This window comes from Uloborus diversus, chromosome 2 (assembly GCF_026930045.1).
Source record: "Uloborus diversus isolate 005 chromosome 2, Udiv.v.3.1, whole genome shotgun sequence".
Taxonomy (NCBI): Eukaryota; Metazoa; Arthropoda; class Arachnida; order Araneae; family Uloboridae; genus Uloborus; species Uloborus diversus.
The window spans coordinates 92598653-92616096 of record NC_072732.1 but is presented as its reverse complement, the minus strand read 5'-3'; the positions used below and the strand labels follow the sequence as shown (position 1 = coordinate 92616096).

Here is a 17444-nt window from a genome sequence, read left to right as displayed (position 1 = left end):
AGTATTTTGACACAACGAAGCATTTTTGATAAAGTTCGGAAGTTGAAAACGCGGTGTCAACTTATATGTGGGTTTCTGAAAAGAGGCGGGGGGAGGTGAAGGTGGCTATTTATCGAACCGCCAGTATTTAAGATTGAATGGGTCAGTAAATTATACTACATATTTTTAAAAATGATTCTGTATTTGACTCGGTAGTATTAAGTTTTATAGAGCATATAAAAATGTAGAAAAGAGGAGTTATAACTATGAAACGTAGCTTTTTAAGGACTGTCACAGTGGTATTTACATAACAACTAACTTTTTCTTATTTTATTCCTTTTTTTGGCACTTTTGTTTCAAAAAAAGTTTTCTAACATTGTGAAAAAGGGTTATTTGAGAATTCTACAATGAACACTTGATGATAGATTAGGTATATTTGAGGACTTATTTAAGAAAGTGACACGTCACACACTCTCAAACAAAACAAAATTCAATTTTTTTGCTACCAATTTGTAGAATAATGGTTATAATATATTTCCTTTCGATAGTATGTTTCTTCTCTTTTGTCTTAAAAAAAGAGCAACTGAAATAGAACACAAATTTCTTGTCATTGTCCCGACCACAAAATAAAGATTTTGCAGATAAATAATTAAGTTAGTTTTGCTTAAACTAGCATTTGAGGCAGAGAGAAACAAAGAGATGCCAAGGACAAACCATAACCTCTGAGAAAAAGGAGAGAAAAAGTTGAAACCGTACGTATTCATTCACCGAGGAGTTTTTCTAAATCATGGTGCATAGCAGCACTATTACCATATCTTGACACAAAAGAGAAGACACTATCAATGGTTAATATTTATCTTCAATAACTAACTATAAAACTACTGCTGGGGCAAACTTGACCTGGCAGCATTCTGAAGGCTACGCAGATCCTAGTCGACACGGTCGGGTAATATTTTCCGCAACTATAGTTATCTCTAAATTTGTAGTTTTGACGCTTATACCTCTTTCTTTCTAGGTCATTCTGCACTGATGTGTTTTACTGTGGATAAAATAAATGTCAGATCGAAGTTTTGAAGTAATATCAGTATTATTTGTAAACTAAGTAAAACAAATGCGTAAGTTAAAACTTAATATTAACTTACGAATTTTAACTTTTTAAAGATGTAATTTTACATACTTGCCAAGGCCATTCCGCGATTTCCGTTTGTCCAGAAGTTTGAGTATTTACTATTCTACCACTCATGGTGGCAGAATTCCTCTGGCCACATCTGTGCTGGTAAGGTGGTTGGGCAGTTTCATTTCTGGGATTTTTGCAGCAAACGTTGTAAGGACCGCATCCCTAAGACACATATCGAATTGAATATGACTGCACTTAAAGTAAAAGAACAACTAACTCAAACATCATAAATATTTTCAAAGTAAAACATTACGTACTGTGCAGGAATGATTAACATCTCAGGTGTATCATTTAATGAAATGCTGGACACAGAAATTAATATATTTTTCGCATGGGTTTGCAAATAACAAAAAAAAAAAAAAAAAAAGATATGATTTCAAGACATATTATTCATAGCTACCTTCAGTAAGCGTTTAACGTTAAATTGTATTCTAAAAAGTTAAAGAAAAATAAGATCCAGATTTTAAATAAATAAAAAGTTTTTTTGCTAAACAAGGATAATATCGACGTAAGAGCACAGATAAGTTAAATTTATTTTACGTCTCCCTATCTCTTATTTCACTGACCTGTAGTCGTTGCTGCTCTTGCAGCCGGACGATAGCTCCAGAGACTACTCTATGTTCTATAGATTCTCTGTGGAAGTTTGTGGCTCTTACTTTATACTTAAAATACGCTACATGTTTATGCTTTTTACCGTTTCTTTATAAACTTTACCAATATAAATTTGTAAAGAGAGGTGTTTTTTAACATTTAATAATGATTTTTTTTCTTCTACATTTTATTAATAACTTTTAATTTATATTTCAACATAAATGTTTTTTCTCTTCCACATTTCTATACATGAAGCTTTTTCGGCACTATAATAATTTATGTTAAGCTTGTGATGTTACATGACAAAAATGAGTAGGGGAAGGTCGGATAGTATCGGAAACCTAAGCCATTTCAATCATAACACTTTTTGTTTTATTTGTAAAGAATTAGTTTTTACACTAAATTATGCTGTACTAAGTTACCTAACATAAATTGTAAACTTCGGTTAAAAAAACATAGAGTCGTATTTTTTAAACAAATTTTTGTCAAACTCTATTTTTGGCCAATTTTAAATTTTGGAGGGTTGTATCGGACAAAACATTAAAATGTTGTAATAAAAACAAATAGTTCATAAATAACATTTAAATGCGCAAAAAAATGAAACGAACAAAGTAGTTGGTTACTTAGAATAGTATATAAGTCTAAAATGAAAAGTTTTGATCCTATCACCCAACGTACTTTTTGGGAATAAATATCTTTCACTAGCTTCTCTAATTGTCATTTTATTAAGTCAAACTTTTTCAATGGCTTCTTTCATATTTGTTTCATCCCATTTATGTCGTGATTTTTCCATTTCAACTTGTTGGACAAAGAAAAACACCGTCAGTATTTCATTTTGGTGCCAGTAACTTTGTCACTAACCGATACAACCCGACTGTAAAGCTACAGTTGCTTAACCACCACTAGGTTATTACTGAAGCTAGACACTTTTATAGCTCATAATACTTAGATTAATATACTATCAGTCTAAAGGTATAACAATGAAATAATATAACTTACTCTATGTGTAAATATATGCCCCAGAAATTAAGTTCGTGCACTGCAATTCTCTCAACAAACAAACAACTAGCTTTGCACACCAGAACAAACTGTTGATTTGAACCAATATAGCGTCTGTGGCTTTCTTCCCCAATACGGCACAATATGTTGACCCAGTACGTGCTGCCCGTGGCGGCGGAATTAAGAAGCAGCCCTTGTCCGATACTACCCGCTGTCCGATACTAAACGACCTTCCCCTATATCTGAAATATTCATGAAACATATATTTCTGATTAAATGTTCTGTAGCAACAGTACGTTTTTTCAAATAATTTTTCGCTCAACTCATTTCTCACGTGGCTTAAAGTTACCCATCAAGTTACATATCCTCTTCCTAGGGTGGTTCAAAAATACATGGTAAAAAAAAAAAATTCCCAGATAACAAGACATATCTCTCAATATTTTTAGACTAGTGGATAGTAATATACTGGAAGAATATCAAAATCCTATATCAACTGAAAGAGGGTGCTCAACCCCCTTCCCCAAACTTCATTAGTATGGGGGAGGGAGGTTAAAAAAAATACATTGAACTGAAAAAACTATGCTACATATTATAATATACACTAGTAATCTGCGTTACATTGCAATAAAATAATTATTTTCAAAAAAAAAAAAAAAAAAAACAGCTGGGGAAGTAAAATGTTTCTAAATTTGTAGTATTTTCAATGCTACGACTAATGTTAAATTAAGGGATCATTGAGCGCCCTCTTAAAATTTGAGTGAGCCGTGCGAACTATGAGTGCCCGAACGATGAGATTCACGTTATGGGTTTGGAATAGACTCAAGTGATTTCCTCTTTTAGCTCAAAAAAAAAGAAAAAAAAAGTCTTGTATGTGTTTTAAAATAAATAAATACTTTATATTGAAATAAATGGTGTATATTCGTTGTGAAAAAGCATGAACTTGATTAATCGTTCAATAAAGTCAGATGAAAGCTTAATTTTCGGTAATGAGTAGCCTTTCAAGCAATTTCTCTGTAAACATAGATAAAATTCTGGTGTAACCTTACGCAGAAATGAGTGAGACGTAACCTTTCACAAGCGATGTGTAACTTTACTCCAGTTATATCAGTTAATTTACACCAGAGTATTGGATGCAGCTAAGCTGCCACCCATTTTATGGAGTAAGGTTACACAAAGTTTTTTACAGTGTATGTCCGACTTTTGGAATATTAGTATTGATCTGAAAGAACGGAAATCTTAGTGAGATTTTTGTTAAGAAGGTGAATGTAAGATTGCGATTGTTTCAAACTTTCCGTAGGTATCCGGACCTTTTCGTTTCAAAATAAAAGATGTAAGCAAATCTAGTTTACGTTTTCTGAATATTACAAAATATTCATACTTGAGATTTTTCAAATCCAGGATAAATCCAATCGCAAAATAAAAAACACAAAACTGAATCAAAAGAAAATGATAACTAAAATCATTAAACATAAAGCATTATTAGATGAAAGCTTAATTTTTAGTAATGTGTAACCTTTCAAGCAATTTCTCTGTAAGTACACAGAAAACTGTGAAGTAACCTTACGCAGAAATGAGTGATACGTTACGTTATAGTTACATTACCATGTGGTTGTGAACTTCCATAAGCGATATGTAACTTGACACCTGTTATATCAGTTACGTTACTCCAGTGTAGTGGAGGCAGCTAAGCTTCCACCGATTTTATGGAATAAGGTTACCCTAAATTTCTTACAGTGTTAGCTCTCACTTGCGGTACAAACTTTGTTTTTCTGTGAAATGGCCCTAGTACGTTCAGTTAACAGTATTCAACAATACAAGCGAGAGAGACTATTCAGGCCAAACCTGTCTTTCTAGTGTTAAACTCGTATGAGCACTGCAATGTTTCTATTGAATACCGGATATTGACGCTGTAGAACCACCTAAGAAGGTAGCATGCGTTGTCACTTGGGAGCGTTTATTAAAGAAAAAAAGAAAATTATGTCATATGTGAAGAATTTGTGTGTTCGTCTTTTGTGTATACACCGACAACATGCTTTATACTACTCAGACACTCCCCCATTACGTCTGCCTGCATATCTGCGCATATGCTAACGTACATCACCTTACTTAATTTCCTGATTGGTCTTTCTGTCCGCTCTGCCTCTTCGTTCAGCTGATATGCTAATTTTTCGACTTCGTCCTTAATTTTTGCACACCAGTGTATTGCTTATTATTGTAAAATGGCTGGTATTTGTTAAAAACCAAAAAACGCAATTTAAAAGTTGAATATTTTCCCCACAGTAGTGGTAAATTGGTTTGAAATGTTTCTAAATTAGTTAATTTATTTATTTGTATAGTAAAGTGCTTGATAAAATGCTTTAAAGAAAGGAATCGGATGGAAAACAAGGTAAGAAAAGGTCAACCGGCAAAGTTGACAAAATGTGATCGTAGATTTCAAGTTAAAAAAGTTATGAAAAATACACATTTGAGTACTGTAAAAGTTTCTGCAGAGTTAAATGATACATTTTACGTTTAATTTTCAACTAAAATTGTTCGCGAAGTTCTTTGATTAGCTGGATTAAATGAGACCTCTTCCCGCAGAAATTTTCTTGGTCGTGCGAAAAACAGAAAGCTTAGGCTTTTCGTCCCGAAATCAATGATAAATAAACTAAAAACAGTTTAGAATCATGTCTTACTTACAGATAAAAATTAATTCAACATTTTCGGTTAAATTGTTGTATAACTGTAAGTAGAAGAAAAAATCAGGAACTTAATCTTAAGAAAGTTCGATCAGTTAATCAGGACGGTGAAGGTGTTTTAGTGTGAGGGTGCATATCAGCATCAGGACTTGGTAGTTTGCAATTTTTTGATGAAATAATGAATCATGCTGTTTCTTTAAGTATTTTAAAAACCAATTTTGAGCTCTTAGCCAAAAATTTTATTATTGGAAACAACTTTGTTTTTTATCAAGATAACGATAAGAAGCACACGGTTTTCAACGTTTGCGTCTAGTGCCTCAAAAGTGCTCCTAAAGTTTAGAAAATACCCCTCAATCTCCAGATTGTAACTTAATGTAACGTATTTAGAGATATCTGGAGGCTAGATTACGAAAATAGGGCTTTAAAACGAAAATAGAGCTAGAAATAGTAATACTCGAAGTGTGGTAGAACACTTATTCAGAAATTACGCTAAAAAAAAAGAAAGAAAAAGAATGAAATCTATTCCCAGACGTTTAAAAGGTGTTATGAATACTCTATGATATTCTACTAATTAATAACTTAATCAAAAGTTAGATTATTCAGTAATATATAGACATTTTATAAAGTGTACGAAGACTTTTGTGAGATAAAATTTCCGGCACTTTTGGTTTTTTGATTTAAAAAAAATTAAGTTTAAATATTTTTTTAAAACTTTTCATGCAGTTTTGTTAAAAATTGATCGTAGATCTTATAATTAAGAACCTATTCCGAAATATTAATTCTAACCAATGATTTGGGGCCTATTTCGTGTAAAGTCGTAGGTGTACGAAGACTTTTGGGAGCCACTGTATATTAATTTTAAATACTTCACAAATAAAAAAAAAGTGCTGTCATCGCTTGTTCTCTGTGTTTATGATTTATAGCTAAATTTTGATTGACTTTTGAATGCTGAAAAACAAAACGTTAAAAGTGAGTTATGCTTCCGTATACTTAACATTGTACCAAGCAAGTATTTCTGGTTTCCTAGTTAAATCCGGGTTCGCGTTAAATCATGGCTAGTTGTAAGTGATTTCGATTGTATTTTGACAGTCAGTATTCAATAGAAATGTTTAGTTTCAGGTTCGGAAAAGTATGGGCTTACTCACAGATCGTCCTCGTATTGGCTTCCTGGGAATCATGTATTTTTCTTCCTCATCCACATCTTCAGGAACCTCCTCCTCAGCATCTCTGTCGGAACATTTAAAAAAGGGTAGACAGAGACAATTCTCTGTGGGTGCACCTGGCTCTGAATAGTCCCCAAGATCCCCATTCTCATCATCAGTATTGTCTTGTGCGTGAATGCCCACAGCGATGCTTAGAAGAATTAGAATTGACCGTTTGATGGTGGCCATGATAAAATATTTCTGAAAGTTCCATGAAAGAAAATTATAAGCGGAATTAATTTTTATTATGTTGTTTTTTTCTCAAAAAATTAAGAGAGGAAAGAGTCATATTCTGTTATTTTTTAAGTTTTGAAAATTGAAATTAGAAAAGTATAAATAAATTTTGCCTGTTTCTGTTTCACAAAAGAAGACATTTGACAATGTTTTTTTAATTAAAACATTGATACTTTTGAAATACAATAAAAAAAGAGGCTTGTTCATAAAAGTATATGTAAATAAATAAATAAATATAAATAAATTAATTCAGGATTGTTAGATTAGAATGATTTGAGGCTAAAAAATTAAAGTGTTTAACTTTAAATTTTGATTTTTTTCAAAAATGTGGGAAAATGCCTGATTACTTGCTATAGATCCTAGTGTTGGGTTCTAAAAATAATACTAGATAATAGGTTTTTGTCTTTGATAAGTAAATTATTTGCACTTCAGATAAATGATACTCTTTTTTAAAAACGGAACTAGTTTATATGATTCTATTTGAAACAATTTTGACACTTGAGTTGCATTTCACCCTCTCTCCACTTATTCAGCGTTTTTTTCATCTGCACTTTACTTTTGTTTTCACCTTTTCTCCTTTTTTTTCAAAAGAAGAAAGCGTGTTTTGGCACACATTGCTGATTTTGCGCTTTCACCATACTGTGCATACATACACTTATGATGGATAAAGATTTTTACGCCCAAAAATTCACGAAACAAATAAAACAAAAGGACGCCAACAACTTTGCCGAATATAAAATACGGTTTATAAAAGAAGCAAATGATTCTGAAAATTGTTTTTTTTTTTCCCCAGAATGTTTTTAAGTTATTGACCAAAGTAAAAGATTGAAGAATCACTGGAAATTTTTCGTGCAAAATTTATGCATTAACTAATTTTATTATTTTGTTTTTCTTTTAGATCATTTTTCAATTTCTTCTGTTTTAAGCACCTAATACATTTATGAATTTATTATACCGTAAGCTACTTTTATATTTGTGCGGTAGGTATCTTCGAATGATATTAGTGCGAAGAAATTGTTCTAAAACGTATTCTAGAAACTGTACCTGTATGTGTGCCACAAAATGTTCAGTGAAGTGTTCAAAAACGTGTCTTTAACGCGATCCTATAAGTGCTTAAAAAGTACGCTAAAAAGAATGCTGAACTAAATATATGTTCCGAACTGTGTTTCTAGTAGTGTTTTGGAAACTGACCCAAAAAAGTGTTCTAAAAAGGGGACAAGTGTACGTGTTTAAAAAATGTTTTAAAAAGTGATCTTACAACGGTTCTAATAAATGCTCCGAAATAAGTGTTCAAAAAAGGAGACAAGTGTCCGTGGAAAAAAGTGTTCAAAAAGTGTTTGATTATTTGCAGTGTTGTCATGACAAACAACCGAACGTTTCTGTAAAAGTGACTAGAATAACATGCAAAAATGGCTGACAACGTTGTGGCAACCAGTTTAAAATGTTTAAAGATTGCATGCGCTACCTGGGAACCTCAGGTAGAGTTCTCTATCAGATTGAGAGAGATTCGCTCAGTATCGTCCTGTAGCCTCATTGTATAATAAAAAGCATCAAGTTGTGAAGGAAAAAATTTGTGGCCTGAGTTTTAATACAAAAGCTCATTTGTTCCAAAGTAGTTGCAAATCAATTGTTTTCAAATTCTAGGTGATCTTGAGATTCTCCACACAAAAACAGCATCTTTCCAACAGAAAAAATTGGCATTAGGCTTACTTAAATTGTGCAGTTAATATAGATCTAAAGGAAATATCATGTTTTTTAACATAACATGGTCTTTTTGTAATATTTATTTCTTAGAAATACATATTGTTATTTACTTTTAAAAAAATCGTCCAATAAATCTCCGCTAAGAAATCGCTGAAAAAGATTTAAACTACGCTAATCTATATTAATTACCAAATTAATTTTTCTTTATATCAAGCACTCATTCTGCAGTATAATAAATAAGATTTTCGTTACGACGCACCCTGGAAGTAGCAAACTAGTAATTTTCATACATACCTATAAGAGATATATCTTTTACGCTGGTGCGAGAAAGAGATTAAAATTACGTGCACCCTTACAAGGAAATGAATTTCGGTAAAAGCAGCCCGATGAAAATTGCTATCATTTTTATATCAGTTGGTAGAGGTAAATGACAGGAAGAGGATATCGAAAGACCGCGGAAAGGAAATTTCATATTGATTGAACTCAGTCTATTATCAATTGTATAATAATAAGATAGTTTTAATTTTTTATAACCGAAAAGGATTTTTAACAAACTACTAGACAGCTGTGGGAAATTTCGTACAATATATACCAAGTAAAAAACGCATAACCAAAATTTTGGGCTTGGTTAACCAAGATGTAAATGTAAACTCGGTGTCTAATATTTATTTTAAAAAAAAACTTAGAAAAATTTAAGATACAGTGAAACTTTGATGAGTCAAACTTGCAACAAAAGTGAAAAAAAAAGTTCGAAAATTCGGTTTATTAAAATTGAAAACAAAACTATGGAGTGAAAACAAGTACTCCCACAAAAACTCATTAATATTACAGTATGCATATTTTAGTTGCAATTATATACATATTAGTAATATACATATTATATTAACAGTTTTAATTCATTGAAGTGACTGTTACAATATATTGGCGAATTTAATAAAGCTAGATTTTGCTCTGGTATTGACTATTATTTGACTCAATAAATCGGTTGATTCAATTAACCACTGATTTAACTTACTTGCTTCCATTGTGTATACATGTACATACATAATATTATGCACAAGAAACATCGATATCAATGGCGCACCACTAATTAGTAGCTGTGACTTAAATTCCTTCATCAACTGCAACAAAATCCATAAAATCTGTGTTTGATGGAATAATCATTTTCTTTTGTAAAAAGCTCCACTCATTTTGTAAATTTATGTAAGAGATTTATTACATACACTTTGTCCAGACTCCGTTTGATGTAATGGCACCGGTTTCTTTCTTTTTGTTTATACTATTTGCGAATGAAAACTATTTCGACTTATTATGGAGTTACATTGGCAAAGAGAATCTGACGACGGTCATGGAGAAAAAAAGTCGGCTTATTGAATGTTAACGAAATTTTGCTAATCGAAAATAAACTGTGTTAATTATCAACTCAGTTAGACGGAAATAAAGAATTATTCGGCTTGTCGAAGTTTTCGGCTCCCGGATATTCGACTTACTGAAGTGTCCAACTTTAGGATTTTCTCGTGCACTTAGTTTCGTGTGCGCACATTATAGTCCTAAAGCTGGCACTGGTTTTGTGCATTAATTTTATAAGTGTTGCCAAGCTAAACTATCATAAGTGTGAGAGTTTAGATTGACAACCACTTATAGAATTTATCATAAGAAAAGATTGAATTACCAATACGTAATCAGATAAGTTTGTTGATACTTAGGTGTTTGTGGTGAACCTGAATGCGTTCCATTAAAATAAAATCAGTTACAGTAAAAATAGTCCAAGAATTTTTTGATCATCACAGCACATGACAGGTTTGTTTACCGCAGACTTAGCTTTAGTTTTTCTTTGAAATGTACAATTATCTTGCGTCTTAAACAAAATTATTGATGAATTTCTTTAATGCTTAACAGAAAATTACTTGTACAACTTTAATATTAATAGAACTGAATTAATACAACTTTTAAAATAAATTATTTACGGGTCTTCTTCGCTTGAACAAACACAAAATTCTTTTTTTAAACTTTAAAATGCTGTCTTTATTTCTTTAAAACAATTTTTCATCCATGCAAAATATTTTATAACCCCTTTACCCTAATAATAATGTTTGTGCTTTGACAGTGTTTAGCGTTTTGGGTCTCTTTACGCTTGATGGTTCTTACAGTACTTGAGGTAGTCGCTTTTGCAAAAGGTTATAGGAGGCTGCCTTACAAATAGAACAAATTCTAGAGGTTTCCAAACTGTAAAGACAGGTTAGTTTTACATGCGTTGATGCTACTGCTCTTTAACTCTATGTATGTGATTTTTTTTACAGCTGGGAATTATTGCATATACCAGTAGGAAAATGAAATAAAATAAATACACAAATACATAAATTAAAAACATACAATTCTACAAATTTGAAGCTGATTTACAAATTGTGAAGTTTTTGCATCTCGTTTAATCTTGCAAAAAGAAATTTAAAGAATTTTCAAAAATAATTTATGCTCATTATTAACAACATGAAATTACTTCTCTGAAAATCCTCATGGTTTTAATGTTCTTCCTTAAATGATCTACGACGCGGATTCCAATTCCTTCAGAAAGTTTTGTTTCCAAGAATGTCATTTTTCTGATCAATGTCCCTAACGTTTTTTTTGGCGAAAATATACGCTTTTTAGTATATTTTCGCCGCTCTTCATTTGATTTTCCCTACCAAGAATCATAGATATGACGAAGAACTTCTGAGGTGATGTTATTTGCTAGAAGTTTGGCCCAGTGAAACCTATGAAGTTTGTTATTCAAATACAATTTTTACTCTTGTATGCAACTAGAATAAAACTGCCGGTATCAAAGCTCTAAATTTATTTGTATTCCACACATTCCATCATTCCACGAAATGAATATGATATACACTTCCCAAAGAGCATACAGAAAATAAAATTCAGTCAATTTTTCCAAATCCCATTTTATTCCTTTCTCGAAGAAAAAAGAAGAAAATAAGGGCACGGAATCCGGAACTCAAAGAAGTTTTAAAATTCGCTTATCTCAAATAGAAAAGAAAAATATTTCTGTATTTTGAACATGTCTATCCTTTCGATGACTTGCCGAGGCTTCGTCTCATGGATTGCAAAGAGGAAGATTTTGCAAAATAAAATCATGGACACACTCCTTTCAGTGCATCTGGTATCCAATACACGTTTCCGGAAAGAAGCATCATTCTGGTTCTAAAAGCTACCACAGAGCTTATGTATGTTTCGCTTAGTCAACGCAGATATGTCGCATATGAAAAGAACGAACAAAGGGTGGAATCGACCGAGTGTCAGATCAAACAGGTTTGATTATGTCAAGTAGACTCAAATTTGTAACTTAATGGCCAACTGATTGAATTATTGAGTCAATTTGGCAAGAAATAAAGATTTTATTTTGTAAAAATAATTCACATATTTGTACCTTAGCTCCAAGCGTAAGTCCATACTTGCTTCTTTACAGGAGGACTGGAAAATATTTGGAGCATACAAAGGAAGGGAATTTTATCATTCGTAAATAATTACAAAGCATCTCTTTTTTTTTAAATTTTTTTATTTTTTAGAATTACGTTCGTGTGGCTCGATGCGAAATAGGATTCTACATTTAGGGTGGTTCGAAAAAACCGGTTTCTTTATTTTGGAACCGCTTTACCTCTCAAAAGTTGTAGTTTGGTATCCTCAAATAAGAAAAAGATTTAAAAAGACAAAAATAAGTTGACATCTTCAGTTTGCGCATAAGGCTGAATGTTTGAAAAAATATGTTAAACATTGAAATTTTCAAAAAATAATGAAATTAGTTTTTTTTTTATATTTTCATAACACAACAGCCATAAATTGTCAGAACATAGTGTAGCTTGAACCTAAAAACGATTTTATAGCTTTTAAATAAGATCTTTAATTCGCAAATACGCCTTAAATAGGGCTTCAAATTTCTATGAGATTTCAGTCCAATTTAAGGCGTATGCGCAAGCGAAAAATCTCATGTAATAGCTATAATTTTTTTTTAGGTTCAAACTACGCCATTTACTGATAGTTTATGGCTGTAGCCTTACAAAAATATGAAAAAAACTAATTTTTATTACTTTTTGAAAAAATTCAATCTATAGCATATTTTTTGAAACTTTCAGCTTCAATGCGCGAACTAAAGATGTCAGCTCAAAAATTTTTATTTTTATTTTTCCCCAATTGAGGATACCAATCTACAACTTTTGAGAGGTAACGCGATTCCGAAATAAAACAATCGATTTTTTTCGAACCATCCTATTCTACATACAATGCAGTAATAAACGGAAAATAGCAAATTTTTGGATTTACGTTAGTCTGGCTCTGAGATACAGCAATATGAGCTTTAACTTGATTATTCACTGGTCATTATATCGTATGTGCTAAAATTTGGCGATTTCACAAAACATCACCTCTAAAGAATAGTTACATGCTTTATGTGTATCGATAAGGAATAGTTACGCGCAAAGAATTTTTGTGAATCTCTAAGGAATAATTATAAGCTAGACGTTTATCTTTAAGGAATAGTTACACGCTAAGGTTTTATATGTACCGTAAACGCGGGCTACTTTGGCCCTAAAGTTCTTCTTTGGCTCAAAATTCAAAAAAAAAAAAAAAAAAAAAAGAGACAACGTCCTCTGTCAACCTTTAGAGTGCAATTGTTTCAACATATTTTGACAGATTACACTAGAGAGCATCCACAAGTACTCAATTATGTATACCAAGCAGTTCTATATCTATCTATTCAAGAAGCAACACTAGTGGTTCTGCGTTCCTTGTGCTAACACGTGTCTTCATAACCTCTCACACTTCTCCATATAGAAGCAGTTCTACATAAGCTAAGAGTTTTTTAAGTACCTGTTTATGAGCCCTACTTAATAGTCTACGCATTAGTATAGTTTCACCTCTCATTTCTGTTTAGGTTTTTTTGTTTTAAAAATTGACAATGACAACATATCTCTTAATCTAAAAATTACGACCTACTTTGGCCCAGTATAAAAAATTTAAAAAAATCCGCCAGAGAGATTCGGAAATGTAAAGAATAGCTAAAAACAAGACCCTAAACAGGAGAAATACAAGAAAAACCTGGAATTCTCGGCAACGGATAAAGAGAGAGATTGCCGACTCAATTCCATGGCTTTTATTTTGGAAGATGAAGAGGAATTAAAAGTTGCAGCAGGCTTAGAAAAAGGTTTACCCAGAGTTGCATCTACTTCTTACAAATATTGTTAAATTTATTAGAAAGTTTATGGAAATTTATTGTTGTAGAATGGAATGAGCTCAAATTGCCAAAAAGATAGCTGTTAATGCGCGAGAAGAAAGAGCGAATATTGAGAGCATGGTCGCACCAAAACGTTTTGGAAGTTACTGAAAATTTAGGATCCTTTGTTTTATGAATGGATCTTAATAAAGTTATTCAACCTCCAAAACTGATAAAAAAATGACTGTTCTCTGTCGGTAATTTCTGTAACAATAACTAAGTATGCACATACATTAAAAAATAATTATAATTTTCCTTAAAACCAATGTGTGTGACTCAAACTTCTTTCAAAACGTTTGCTTTTCTTTTCAAATAAATATTTTCCCCAAAGACCACACGTCTTTGTTTGGCTCTAGTTAGTTCTGCAATGATTTTAAACAGAGAAAACCACTTTGGGCCAAAGTAACCCAAACGCAATGGTAATATTGGCACAAATATAAAACAATAATAAAAGGAAAAAATGCTTGGAAATAAACTGATCATTATTCAAAAATTCAATAAAGAGATCTCTAGATGTATGAAACAAGTTTTCACAGCTTGGAAATATGAATAGTTGTAAAATTATTGAGAAAAGAATGAGAAAAGTTCCAAAATCTGGGCCAAAGTAGCTCGTGTTTACTGTATTCCTAATAGGTGATTGCGCGTTAAGACTTTATGTGTATTGCTAAGGAATAGCTACACGCTTTATGGGAATCTCTAAGGAATAAATATTTTCACGAAAAGACTCTTTGTGAACCGCTAAGCAATAGTTACACGCTAAGACATTTTGAGTATCTTTAATAAAAAGTTACACGCTAAGATTTTATGTGTATTTCTAAGGAATATATGCGTGCTAAGACTTTATGTGTATCTCTAAGCAATAGTTACACCCTAAGACTTTATGTGCGCTTGAAAGTTGGGAAATTACACGGGGACCGACATTTTAAAAACAAAACTAAATACTTTGTAACATTTAACACAAAAATATGCATAATGCAGCCCAGTTTTCTTTTCTCTTGGATTATTGCAGTTTTAGAGCAGAATTTAAAGGTATAATTTAATCCCCAAAATACATTTTGGAAGTTTAAGAAAAAATAAATAAATAAACAAACACCACGGTAACTGACTGACATTTTGCTTTTATAATTTTTGGTCAGTTATCATGCTTTTAACAGTTTTAAAACTTTATCCAAAATGCATTCTGGAAATTATTTTACTATTAAATGCGGCTAAGAAAATACAATAAATAATTCAAGAGAAAACTTCGTTCGCATAACGCATATTTTGTTTTGAACCTTACAAAATACGTAATTTTACTTTGAAAATATGAGTCAGTTACCAATGTAATTGCCCTGCTATAAAAATCTACACTGCTTGACAAATTTTAGCTTATATTGACTGAAAATTTGAAAGGCTCCATTATTTTTAAAGTTGAAATTAGTTTTTTCCCTTTAAATCCTCAAATTGAAGAATTTTTCTTCTGTATGAAATTTAAGAAGTCATTCATTTCTTTTTACAAAATTAAGATATCAAAAGAAAAAAAAATTTAAAATTCTGCATTCTATGAAATACATTTTGACTTATTTACACTGTAAAAGAATTCCGACACTTTGCTACAGCTTATTTCCGTGTAATATTTCAGGATATCAATGGTTCTTATCCACTTCCTGGAAAAATCAAGGTTCTCTGTCAAAAAGTTTCCTGAATTGCTACATGTTGCACGAACGTAGACTTCTCACTGTTGTGAAAAATATTTTTAGCTCCCAGTTTAAAGATTAACTGAGCGTATTTATAAAGTGTATCGGTTCCACTTCAATTACGGCCCGTCCAGACTTTTTAAGCTACCGAAGGGAGTGAATTAGTTCATGGAATGAGAAGCCAGGAACGTAGCTAAGGGGGGGGGACAACCCCCCCCCCCCGAAACGTCAGTCTCACAAAAAAGAGAAAAAGAAGAGAGAAGAGAAAGAAAAAAAGAAAAAAAGAAGAAAAAGAAAAAAAAAATCTTAACGACTTTTTTCTGAGTAACAAAGGTCAAAAATTCATTTTACTACCCCCCCCCCCCAAATGCCAATGAAAATCTGCTCCATGTGTGACCCTAAAGCACAAAGACGCCTCCCTCTGCTGAGACAATTTTTTGATAATTGAGTGAAATTTGACACTTCGCTTTAGAAATGAGATTGATTTGTTAAATCCACGTATATGCAGCCTTTCTTTGTCATAGATTCTGCAAATTGTTAAATATGTTTAATTTTATGGACCGCGCAGTGGGAATATTGCATACAGTCGAATCTGTATATTTCGAATTTCACAAAAAAAAAAAAATTCGAGATAAAGAGGTTTTGAGATATGGGGGCTTTAAGAAACTTTTTATAGAAATTTGAAATATGATGGTGGAAATTTGAAATCGATACTAAAGACAATATGGGCTCTTGAATAAAATTCCTCTTTATTATTTTTGTTAGGTATTTATTCTATTATTACATTATTAAGTGCTTTATTGTGAGTTTAAGGAATCATTTTGACAGTAAAAGAAACTTTAAGCATATCTTTTTCAAAAAAAAAGTCTTTTATTGCTTTTTGGTCCCTGATTTTTTTTTTTGGATTCATTATTTATCCTTTTGAGGCTAGCAATTGCTGCAAATCTAACTTGGCCAGTATTCTACGATTTTCCGTTTTTCATCACTTGAACTTATATTTTCTTTTTCACTCCAATCATTTCGGTTTTCTAAGGAATCACAATTTTAAGAAAGAGAGTAACCAAAGGACAGTACTAATCCAGGTCATTTAAGTTAAAAACGAAATGGCTTTTAACTTAAATGACCTTTAACCATGAACTTGAAATGTTCATTTTACATGTCAAACCTGTGAATTTCACCCCTTTACTCTTCTTCCAAGAAAGTGCGCGAAACGACTGTCCTTTGGTTAATCTTCCTGGAAAGCCTACTCGTGGAACGCATTTCTCCCTTTTTTCCACTGTCTCCTCAGCTCTTGAAGACAAATCCTCTCTTTCTGAGTTGAAGAAAATGTTTTTGATTGCTGCTTTAAAGTTCATTAGGCTTCGAATCCAAAAATGATAGCATAACCGGAATTCGAGACGATAGAGGTTTTCGTTGGTCTGGTCTCGTGTGTGTCATAGGTCATAGTCAAAACGACCTTTGCTAACCAGAGTATCCATTGCAATCACATTGATTTTTCAGCCAGTATTTACTGCGTATTCTTTTGGAAACGTACAGTCTGTTTAAAATAGTACATTCGAAGTGAAAGTTGTTGCATAATGAAGCGAGCAAAACCGATAACAAGCTTTTTTAAACCCAAAGAAAAAAATTTAAATGACGAAGAGGATTGCTCTAAAAAGAGAAAGTTAACGTCGTCTGAAGAAAACGAAGTACAGTCTGCAAAGCAGCATTAGTCCCATCGGACCCTTCTGAAGGTAATTTTATTTTAATTCAAAAGAAAAACTGCATAGCCGTACATGAATAAAATATTTAAAAAGGAAATGAATCTAGATTATTTTTATTAGCTTAGTTTTCATTAAAAAGTAGAAAATAAAAAAGACTTCTCTTTATAATACTCGAAAGTTGCTGTTGCCCTCCTAAATAGATATTTATGTAAATTCTAAAGCAGCTAATAAAATTAAAAATAAA

At 31.9% G+C, this 17444-nt stretch overlaps 1 protein-coding gene across 1 annotated transcript in view; it reads right to left on the bottom strand.

Annotated features, from left to right (window-relative positions):
• LOC129216425 (uncharacterized) overlaps positions 1-8937 on the bottom strand; it is a 111439-nt gene extending 102502 nt beyond the window's left edge. The window contains exons 1-3 of the mRNA XM_054850639.1: positions 8859-8937; positions 6570-6827; positions 1157-1318 (exon numbers count right to left, since the gene is read on the bottom strand). Of these exons, the coding sequence (XP_054706614.1) occupies positions 1157-1318; positions 6570-6815 (408 nt within the window). The 5' untranslated portion in view covers positions 6816-6827; positions 8859-8937. The remainder of the gene's footprint in view (positions 1-1156; positions 1319-6569; positions 6828-8858) is intronic.
• Positions 8938-17444: the final 8507 nt, after the last annotated feature.